The 10,661-nt window shown below is 67.6% G+C and overlaps 1 protein-coding gene across 1 annotated transcript; it reads right to left on the bottom strand.

Annotated features, from left to right (window-relative positions):
- Positions 1-151: 151 nt before the first annotated feature.
- On the bottom strand, positions 152-10,651 carry CHLRE_13g605050v5 (uncharacterized protein). Its single transcript, XM_043069855.1, has 18 exons — positions 10,455-10,651; positions 10,304-10,378; positions 9,509-9,591; positions 8,665-8,818; positions 8,042-8,380; positions 7,402-7,661; positions 7,091-7,175; positions 6,647-6,868; positions 6,262-6,444; positions 4,684-5,823; positions 4,085-4,457; positions 3,747-3,907; positions 3,399-3,521; positions 2,684-3,175; positions 2,421-2,548; positions 1,881-2,157; positions 1,388-1,621; positions 152-1,121 (listed from the first exon to the last, which is right to left on the bottom strand). Exons 1-18 carry the CDS (start codon positions 10,584-10,586, stop codon positions 1,029-1,031), a joined length of 4,554 nt encoding a protein of 1,517 aa, XP_042917830.1. The 5' UTR covers positions 10,587-10,651; the 3' UTR covers positions 152-1,028.
- Positions 10,652-10,661: the final 10 nt, after the last annotated feature.

Raw genomic sequence — 10,661 nt, 5'->3', positions numbered from 1 at the left:
GAGGCAATCTGGGGCCCCAGCTCCAACTTCGACTGAGCTTGCTGATACGCGTGCTTTGCCAGGCGAGCAGCCTCCGGTCTCCAGGCGGTGGCGCAAATCGGCGTCATGCAGTTGCGTACGGCGTCATGCCGGTCGTAAAGCATGGGGTTTACGGGACGAAGTCTTACACCAGACGGTACGTTGAGCCGAACGACCCATATGCCCCCAGGCGGTCTGCGAGCACCGCCTGCGCTGCCCTGCTCCAGCCAGCGCCTCCATAAAGCAAGCTGCTGCCTGATCTGGTTGTGCGGTCACACGCCGGCTATCCCACGAGCCCAGACTGCGCCACCTGCCGGTGCAGGCGTGCAGCAGCTGCCTCCGATACCTCCATATGGTCACAAGCGCCCACAGGGCCAAACTGTGGCTCAAGCTGGTTGAGTGGCGCCATACCAAGCCGGAGCATGGCCGAGACCGCGAGGCATCCTGCCGCTCGCAGCGACCGAATGTCTGGCCATAGTGCATGACAGGCGGCAAAACGTCACTTGACGGCGTTGCCAAAGTAGCTTGCATTTTCAGTTGCAGGTCCGCTGACACGTGGCAGCCATATGTCGGTGACCGGACTTGCAGGGGCGCCCGGAGGACCGGCCCGCCACGTCACCAGGCGGCGCACGACAACTCTGCCCTGTGACGCGTTTTCGACACACACCTTCGACGCCCTTCCAACACCTGGCGTGTGCTCGTCCCGCCACCAGCTCCTATTGCCCAAACCCCATGATCTTGTCATGAGTGGCGTAACGCAGACAATCACCAGGCTTCCATGTCTGTAATTGTGCTAGCCAGTGCGGACCCGTCTTCGCCAAACCTCGTCCCGCTGCCCAGGCCCTGGCACCGCTCTACGCGGCACACCGTGCCAGGGGTTGCATTGCTGCAACCTGCCGTCAACGCCCGCCCATGTCCCACGCCCGCCCACGGCCTAGCCGTCTGTTGCCACAACCCGCCAACATCGTCACGCCACCGCAATGCTGCCACACATGCCGGCAACCAGTGTGTTACTTGTCGCTCCACGTACGGCGCGCCCGCACCGCCAGCTGCCGGACGCTGCGGCGGTCGTCATCCAACGCGCGCACAATCACGGCGAGCACCTGCGGCCGCGGGCAGTCGCAACATTATTGAAGCACTCGTGTTTGCGACGGAAACCAGCAAAGCGGCTTGAACAAGTGTGTTTGCACGTGCCGTGTACCGGCGCCGTGTGCCACAACGCGCTGCGGGCTTCTCCGCTGGCCACATCCACCGGATGGTCACCCGACCGCCCTGAATGGCACAACACAAAACACACACACACACACACACACACACACACACACACACACACACACACACACACACACACACACAGAGACGCGCTCACCTTGGCCCGCAGTGGGTGCAGCAGGTGGTACGGCACGGCGTCCATGAGCGCCAGCACGCAGCGCAGGCCCTCCTCCCGCACCGCCACCGCGGCGGCGGCAGCAGCGGCGGCGGCGGCGGCGGCGGCGGCGGCTGAGGCAGAGGTAGTGAGAGAGGGGTGCGCAGGTGGCGGCGGCACGGCCACCGCGGCGGCGCACACGCAGGCGACGAGCTCGGGCACGTGGTCCTGCAGCGCCTGCATCGCGGGGCGTGGAGGCGCATGGAAGCACGGAAGCGGGGAGGATCGGAGTTGCGTGTTGCTGTGTTGCTGGTGGGCTTGCATTATGCTACGTTGCAGTGCGCGGGTGCGTATGAATGCAAAAAATGTGCTTGCAAGTCATGACAGACGTAACAGCACGGCACCCGGCAACGACATCCAGTGGAAAGTCACATGTGTGGTGAAACGCCGCGCACAGCACGACAGCAGCCACACGCACGCAGCTGCAACGACCTACCTGGCCCAGCGCCGGCGCCGGCTGTGTCGCCTGCAGCGCCAGCCAGTCGCCCAACACGCCCAGGGCGCTGCTCAGCGCCGCCGCCGCCTGGGCCACAGCGCCCGGAGGCTGCGGCTGCGGCTGGGGCTGCGGAGCTGGGCCGCCGGCTGCGGCAGTGGCAGTAGCGGCAGTGGCAGTAGCGGCAGCGGGGCCGTCGGCGTCGGCGCCGGGGCCCAGCTCGGCGCACAGGCGCAGCACGGAGCCCAGGAGCAGTGGCGTCAGGCGGGCGGACTCGGCCCTGCGGGGAGTGGGGTGGGGGCAGGCGGGTGAGGGCTCGAGATGTGCGTGCGGCGAGTGAAGGCCTGGGACTCAGAGGAGGAGTATTGGAAGGCGAGCCGGTGCGAGTGGCGTGCAAGTGGCGTGCGGCGATGATGGGGCAGCAGCAGGCGCTGGTGTGCGCACATTGTGGGAGGTTTAAGGAGGGAGCCCCGGCAAGCGCAATGCATCGCATGAAAAGCCCGCTGCCGCCCGTACTGCCGTTCAGCTGCGAGCACCCCGCACCTGCACAGGCCGCGAGGTGCGGCCGACACCAGACAGGCAACCGCCGTCGCCAGCGGCAGCGGCAGCAGCGCGGCGGCCGCATCGGTGGGCGGCCGCAGCTGCTGCGGCGAGACGGCGCTGGACAGGGACTGTGGGGGTGCAGTGCGGGGTGGGATACCGGCATGACATCAGTTACTTAACCTCGACATGCGTAAGCCCATTCAGCAATCAATTCAGGGCGCTTGGCGTACGTGTGAGGTAAGGGGCGCAACACGCCCGCGCACCTGGATGCAAAGCGAGAGGGTGCGCTGCTGCCACAGCACGCGGCACACAGCCGCCGCGGGCCGCGCCGGCAAGCCCACTCCGCCGCTGGCCGCCTGTTCTGCCACGAGCACGCCAAACGCCTCCGCCGCAGCCGACGCAGCCTCTGCCGTAGCCTGGGAGCGCGCAGGTGCGTGCGGCCCGTCGCCCACGCCGCCTTCCACCTCCATGTCCGTAGGCGCACCGGCTTCAGCGGCAGTAGCAGTGGCTGCAACAGTGGCTGTAGCAGCAGCTGCCAGGACGCCCAGGAGGGCCTGGATGACGTCGCCAAGGGCGGCGTGGTTGCGCAGCGCCAGGGCCCGCCCCACCCAGCCCACAGCGGCGGCGTGCGTGGCGGCGGCGCCGCCACGGATGCTACTGCTGCTACTGCCATTGCTACTGCTGCTGCCGGGTAGCCGTGCCAGGAGAGCGGGTCGGAAGGAGCCGGCAACCCAGCCGTCCAGGGCTGCCGCGTCCTGTGGGAACACATGGCGGCGCATTATGGCAGACGTGAGGGGTTGGAATGCAGGTGCAGGATTTAACGCAGCGGTCGCGCATCAGATTGCCACGTAAAACACATCCGTGCGACACCGCTCCCGGCTGCATGAACACAGGGCCCCGTACACAAGCTCCTCGTACGTCGAATGCCGCCAAGCTCACAAAAACACAGAAGCAGGCGACAGTAGCTCTCGAGCCCACCTGCCAGCGGTTGACGGCCGCACCCAGCGCCACACACGCCGCACACGCCGTGTGCTCGGGCAGTGGCGGCGTAGCGGCACCCGGTGCCGCCGCCAGCAGCCGCAGCAGACTGTCGGCCAGCGCCTGCGGGGCAGGTGAGCACAGGCGAGAGGCACAGCCGATGAAAGCGTGCCTGGTGAAAAAGAAAGGGAAGCGAAATCTGCAACAGGTATACTGATGGCCGCGAAACAAGACCACTCCAGTGAGTGTAGGAGGCAGCGATCCAGCAAACCCCTTAACCGCCTGGTGCGACATATGTGCTGCGGGCATGTTGCGTATCGGTCTGGTTCGGTCTGGTCTGGTGCCCACCTGTGTGCTCTGCGGCGCCAGCACGGCCGGCCTCAGCCCCGCCACCAGACCACACGCCAGCGGCAGCCGCACCCACCCAGCCGCCACCGCCGCCGACGAGCTACTGCCGCTACTGCTGCCGCTGGCTGTAGCAATGCACTCCGCGGCGTCCATGGCCAGCGCTGCAGTGCATAGGACAGGGCAAGGGCGGATGCACGTGATACTGCTGTCGATTGGAATTCTCCTAAACTGCATGTGACCAGAACACATGCCCCGAAATCCTGGTCGCTGGTTCCGCCCACCTCCTCAAACCGCTAGCCCCCATCGCCCCCTGCCCGCCCCTCCACGGCTCCACTAACCCAGTTGTTGTCGATCGTCACACACCGCCGCCAGCTGCTGCGCCAGACCCGCCCAGCCCGACACCAGCTGGGCCGCCGCCTCCGCCGCCTCGTCACCGCCGCCGCCCTGCCGCTGCAGCGCCGGCGCCTCTGCCCCTGCTGACGACGACACGGCGGCGGCCGCAGCAGCTGCAGCGGCGGCGGCGGCATCGCCGAATGGCAGCCCTCGGCAGCCGCCGGCCGCCCAGGCGTCTGCGGCGGCGCCCAGTGCCGCTGCCGCCAGGCGCTGCGCCGCGGCGGCGGCGGCGGCTCGGTGCGTGTCGGTGGGTGGGCGGGCGGCGAGGGCGGGCAGCACACGGCTTGACAGCTGGCTGAGGCAGTCATGCAGCCAGGCCTGGTGGGCAGGGCGGCAGGGGGCGGAAGGAGGGGAGGTGAGGTAAGGCAGCAAGATGAGGGAAGGAGGGGCGGTGAGGTAAGGAAGCAAGATGACGGAAGGGAGGTGGTGTCCACCCCAGCCAGTCATGTTGACCCCTTTGACCGGTGGGGCCTCTACAGGACGTTGTAATGTCGTGAGTCAATCTGAACCCACGATCTGAACCCCATTTCCTCTGCCAACCCACCTCATCGTCTGCCGAGGCGTCTCGTGCTTGTCGCAGCAGCAGCGGCGACAACGCCTCGAGCAGCGCCGCGGCGAACGACGCCGTGCCATCGCCGCCGCATGCGGCTGTAGCAGCTGCCGAGCTGACGCTACTGCCGTTGCTACTGCTGATGCTACTGCCGCCAGCCGCCGACGCAAGCTGCACAGCCAACCGCAGCGCGGCCGCACGCGCGGGGCCCTGCCGCCCCATCGCCTCAGTCAAGCTGGACACAAGCAGCGGCGCCACCGCCCCGGCCTCTGCCGCCGTCCCGTCTGCCAATGGCTGCTGCGGCTGTAGCAGCAGCAGCTGCCGCAATGCTGCCTCCGCCTCCGCCCCGACGTCCATGCCGCGACCCCATGCCATTCGACATGCTACAGCCGCGCCCGCGCCGTCAGCTGCTACAGCCGCAACGCCATCACTCAGCGCGCAGGCCGCCATCTGCCGCGCCGCCGCCTGCAGTTCCGCCGGCGGCAGTAGCAGCTTGTCCCGCGCGGCTGCTGCTACAGCCGTTGCAGCCGGTGCCGCCAGTGCCGCGGCATGCAGGGACAGCAGCGCACGCCATGCTGCTACTGCCGCTAGGCGCAGCTGCGCCGCCGCTACCGGGCTGTAGCAGCCCGCCGCCGCCGCCAGGTCCGCTGCCACATCGCCGTCGCTGCTACTGCCACTCGAGGCGTCCAGCAGTGGCTGTAGCAGGGCTAGGCACGCTGTGAGCCCGGTCCGCACCTCCGCCAGTGCCTCAATGCCGCCAGCACCCGCCGGCCCCAGCCATGGCCCTGCTCCCGAGCCGCCGCCGCCGATGCCGATGCCGTTGCTACTGCCGCCGCTGCTGCCGCCGTCATTGCCGCTTGGGCCAGGCGCAAGCTCCGCTGCTACTGCCGCCACCACTGACGTCAGCACGTGCAGCCCATACAGCGTCTGGTTCCACCTGTCTTGCACGCTGCTACTGCCACCGCTGGTGCCGGCTGTAGCAGCTGCAGCGTCGGCCGCCTCCGTGGAAAGAGCGGCAGTGGCAGCATCAGGGTGGGCCGGGGCCGGTTCGAGCGAGCCCCGCAGCAGTGCCAGTAGGGGCCCCAGCACGGCCGGCTGCGCGCGCTCTGTGGCCGCGGGGCCCGCGGCGCAAACCTGAAGGCAGCGGCCGAGCAGGTTGCAAAGACCCAAGTGGGGTTTGTGTGTGTGTGTGTGTCAAAAAACGAAACGAAAGCGTGTGTGTGTGTGTGTGTTTGTGTGTGTGTGTGTGTGTGTGTGTGTGTGTGTGTGTGTGTGTGTGTGTGTGTGTGTGTGTGTGTGTGTGTGTGTGTGCGCGCGCCCAGTCCCAGCCCTTCCCAGCCGAGACCCCAAGCCACCTGCCGCTTGCTCGCGTCCTTGCACCCCACAGCGGCCACACCCTCAACTTCTAGTAGCCACCACACGCTCTTGCTTAGCCCAGGCCTCATCCACCACCTAACTCCCAAGTGCCAGCCCCTAGTAGCCCATCCACCCATCTCCCCATCCACCCACCCATCCACCCGCCCATCCACCCATCCACCTAGCCCCCAGCCCCCCAATGCCCGGAGCACTCACCGCCGCCAGCAGCATGGCCCCACACAGCACCGTCACGTCCGCCCGCCACCCCGCCGCCGAGCCCCCGGCAGAGGCCGCCAGTGCGCCCGCCGCCGCCGCCGCCGCCGCCGCCGGCGAGGCAGCGGAAGCGGCTGCGGCTGCAGCCCGCCGCACCACTGCCAACAGGTCGGTGACGGCGGCGTCCTGTCGCAGGAGCAAGAGGGATGCCGGACAGGTATCCGACGGAAAGGTCATACTTGGTTGGCGCACGTACACGTACACCCATCCCCAACCAGCACCCCCACCCCCACCCGCACCCACACCCCTATGCTCCACCCCCGCCTTCTAATAATGATGGGCCTTTTTCGTTGGGCTCGGCCTTACATATCACCCCACACCGCCGCACCTGGAGTGCCGCTGCATCCATGGCTCCCGGTCCCGCCGCCCGCACCACCACCGTCAGGCATCCCGCCGCCGCCCGCGCCAGAGCCAGTCGCCCCTCGCCGTCGCCGCCCGGGCCGCCCAGGCCGCCGGGGCCGCCGAGGCCGCCTGCCGGTGCAGGGGCTGCTGCTGCTCCGCCTGCTGCGGTAATGGGGGCCATCACCTCACTCCGCAGAGCGGGCCAGATCTGGGCAGGAGCGCGTGGCAGGAGGGGGCACAGGAAGGGCAGGAGGGGGACACAGGAGGGGTGGGCGGCGGGGCGGCGGGGTGTTTGTAGCTTGCTTTTGTAAGACATGGGCGCACGGACTTTGGCGGTTACCTGGCTCACAGCGTGGCTGCGGCTGCGGGACGCAGGCACGCAGCGCCATTACTCCGCCCCCACCCCAAATCCCCCTGCCCCTGCGCACACCTGCGCCACGTGCGGCCCCAGTGCGTCCGGGCCGTAGGCGGGGCAGCAGCGCCGCAGCGCACCCAGAGCGTCCTCCTTGGCAGGCCTGCGGTGGGGGCGGAGGGGAGGGGGAATGAAAGGTCGCATCCCTGTCCCTGTACTCACAAACACCACGTGATGACACACACACACACACATGTACACATAACACACACAGACACACTCTTATATACCCCACACGTACACAAATTTCTGCGTCATCCCTGGTGCTCTTTAACACACTCCCCCAAAACAAACACGCACACACACACGCGCACCCACTCTGCACCCACCTGTAGGTGGAGCTCAGTTTCTCCAGCATGAGCGGCAGCGCCGAGCCCGCCAGGAAGGGACTGGCCGCCAGCGCGCCCTCCAGAGCCGCCGCCAGCTGCTGACGGCTGATGGCGGCGGGGGCGGAGCCGGCGCCGGGCCGCGGCGGCGGCGGGTTGAAGGCGATGGGGAAGTAGGCGGACGCCCAGTCCACCACCTCGTCGGCCAGGGCCTTGAGCGGCGCGGCGTCGGCGCCCGGTGCGTGATGCAGCGCGCACAGCGCCTTGTGAGGGCGGGTGGTGGTGGCGGTGGTGAGATGCGGTGGATGGGGTGCGGAGGGTGGTGGGTGCTTCGGTACTGGGTGATGGCGTGATGGGCCCTCCTTCCCTTCCTCCCTGCCAGTGCCCCCTGCGCTCCCCCCCCCCCCGCCTTTCCACATGTGCGCCCCCGTGCGGAATCAGCCCCGCCCATTCACCCACCCACCTGCACCCCCCATGCACTCGCCCACTCCGCCCCGCCCCCCCCCCCCGCCCGCTGCCCCACCCGCTGGTTCTGGGTCTTGGTTTCTTTGGGATGGAAAGAAACTACCCCCCCCCCGCTCCTCCCCCTCAACCCATGCTCCCTCAACCCCATCGCCCCCCCCCACACACCCCACACACACACCTGCACGGCCTGGAACGCCAGCAGCAGGCAGCGCGGGTCCTTCTCGCCGTCCGCCGCCCCCAAGAACGCATCCAAAAGGTCGGGAGGTGGCGGCGGAGCCGCGCCGCCGCCCCCTCCTCCGCCTCCACCTCCACCTGCTGCCCCGCCCTCCCCACCAGCAGCACCAGAGGCAGCGGCGCCGGATACAGGGGCAGCGGCCGCGGCGGAAGTGGCGGCGGCGCCGCCGCTGCGGCGTCCCGCCGCCAGCGCCGCCCAGCGTCTGCCGGGCGCGGCCAGCTGCAGCAGCAGCTGTAGCAGGGCGCCGCGCTCCTCCTGCCGGAAGGACTGGGCGGTGCGCAGCTGCGGCGGCAGGGAGCAAGGGAGGGAGGGAGGGGAGGAGGGGAGGAATGGGGGCTACGTTCATGATACGCTACGGAATGAGTAGACGGTAGGCAATCAGGATGTGGGGGCAGGAGCGAAGGCGCGGGGGCTCTACATGTAGGCGGATGTGGCCGCCACACGCCGCTTGGCCCTACTGCCGCATAGCGCGACACACAAATGCTGTGCGCGTGCTGTCTCCCAACCAATAAGCGCATAACCCATCCACACTCAACCCCACCCACCCACCCACCCACCCCACCCACCATCTCTGCGGCCGCCTCCATGACCACCAGGGCGCTGTCATCGCGCAGCAGCTCGGCAGCCGCACTCGACCCCGCGGCAGCAGTAGCAGCAGCAGCAGCATCGGGCGGCTGTAGCAGCGCGCAGCAGGCGGCGGCGGCCGCGCCCACACACGGCCTGCAGGGCAGGAAGAGGAGTGACCGGCTTGCCTACAGGCTACTGGTGAGGCTGTTCACGGCGTGGTCAAGACGGAGGTATGCTGTACGGGGTGGGTTGGGCGGGCTGTGCTCAGGCGCACGTTGCGGTGCACCGGGGGGCAGCAATGCCGGAGCGAGAGCCTGATCAGCCCCGCCCGGTGGGGGTTACGTAATGAAGGGGTAGGTGTGTGGAGCTCACAGTCGCGCACCCCCACGGTAACGCAAGGTAATACCGATCGCGGCCCGCTGCTTGCTTGCGCATTCATATGCACATTATTGACCCATTCCCACTTGTGCTTTCCCAAACACGTGCCCCGCCACACCCCACCCGACCGCACGGCAAGACAACACGTGCGCGCCCACGAGTCTCCTCCGCGCCTGCCCCTGCCGCTGCCGCTGTTTACCCCCACGTGCCACGCCCGACATGCCCGTCTGACCCGGACACTCACAGCCGCCGCGTCCTCTCCCGCACTGTCTTCCGCTCTCATCCTCTTGGAATGCACGCAACACATACCCTTCCAAAGCCTCAGGGCCCCAGCCGCCTCCTCAGCAACACGTTGCAGCCCAGCCCCCTCCGCCGCCAGTCGCCAGCCTGGCCTTCCCGCACGGCCTTCCCCTCAGCCGCCGCCACACCGCCACACCGCTCTCACACGTCCAGGCCCGCACCCACCAGTCCCGCAGCCGAGCCGCCAGGAACTCCGCCAGTGTGTGGAGCTCGCCCGCATTCAGAGCCGCACGAGCCCGCGCCACCACCTGCCGAGCGCCAAGCGCAACATGGTCACTGTTTCTCACCGCGCCCAAATTCAAGCAGTTGGGTGCAGTGTTTCGGGAGGTGGGCATTAGTGCCCACGTGGGCACTGGAAAAATAAGTCGGGCCCGGAGGGCGGGCACCGGAAAATTAAATGCCTGGAGCCCCAGTGCCCGGTGGGCACTATAAAAAATAATTCCCTGACCCCTCAAGTGCCCACCCATCCTGCCAAATCCCCGGCCCGGTGCACGCGCCAGGAAGGGAGAGGGGCGCGCCGGGGCCGGCCCGGACGGGCGGGGCCGGGGCGACGGGCACGCCCGGATGGGCACACGGCAGGATGGGGAAAGACTCATCAAACGCGCTTAACAATGATACTGTGGAATACATAGTTATAATACATTTTCCGGGGGGCTCCCGCCCCCCGGACCCCCCGTACGAGGTGGGGGGGCTGCGCCCCCTGGTGGGCATTGGAAATTAAAGTCACCGCACCCAAATGCCCACCCGTGCACTAGGAAAGTAAAGGCCCTAAAAACTTGCCGAAACACTGGTTGGGTGCGATAGTCGAAGGCGCTGGTTTGCAGCTGACAGAACCAACGATGATCAAGCCCAAAGCTGGCCCACCATCGCATTTAGGCGGCGGCGCGACCACCGTCCGTTGCGGTGTCGGTGGGCCTGTGTGGCGGCTTGCCCGCTTCTCCCCCACCCCCCCGCACCCACCTCGCCCAGCAGCCGTGTGCCGTGCTCCCGCGCCTCCTTTTCCGGAGAGGTCAGCGGCCCATGTAGTGCCACCACCTGCCGTATGTATAATCACAGCTTTAGGACCGCGCTTTTGGCCGCCATGGCTGCTACTCGCCCAGCATGCACGCACCAGATCGACAAGCGCCAGCCTCCGCTCGCTGACTTGCTGCGCGATGTCATTGACAGCAGCTACACGAGCATCATCAACGCCAGTCTCCGTGTTGCAAGCTCGTTCAACAAGCGAGAGCACGGCTGCGGACATTCTCAGCCCGGGTGGTGTATAGGATTGTCAGCTGTTGCCCATGAAATTTTCTATTAAGTCATACTTTAATTGACA

The sequence above is a fragment of the Chlamydomonas reinhardtii genome, chromosome 13 (assembly GCF_000002595.2).
Source record: "Chlamydomonas reinhardtii strain CC-503 cw92 mt+ chromosome 13, whole genome shotgun sequence".
NCBI classification, from domain to species: Eukaryota; Viridiplantae; Chlorophyta; class Chlorophyceae; order Chlamydomonadales; family Chlamydomonadaceae; genus Chlamydomonas; species Chlamydomonas reinhardtii.
Note: the sequence above shows the minus strand (reverse complement) of the source record. Positions and strands in the feature narration are given on the sequence as shown.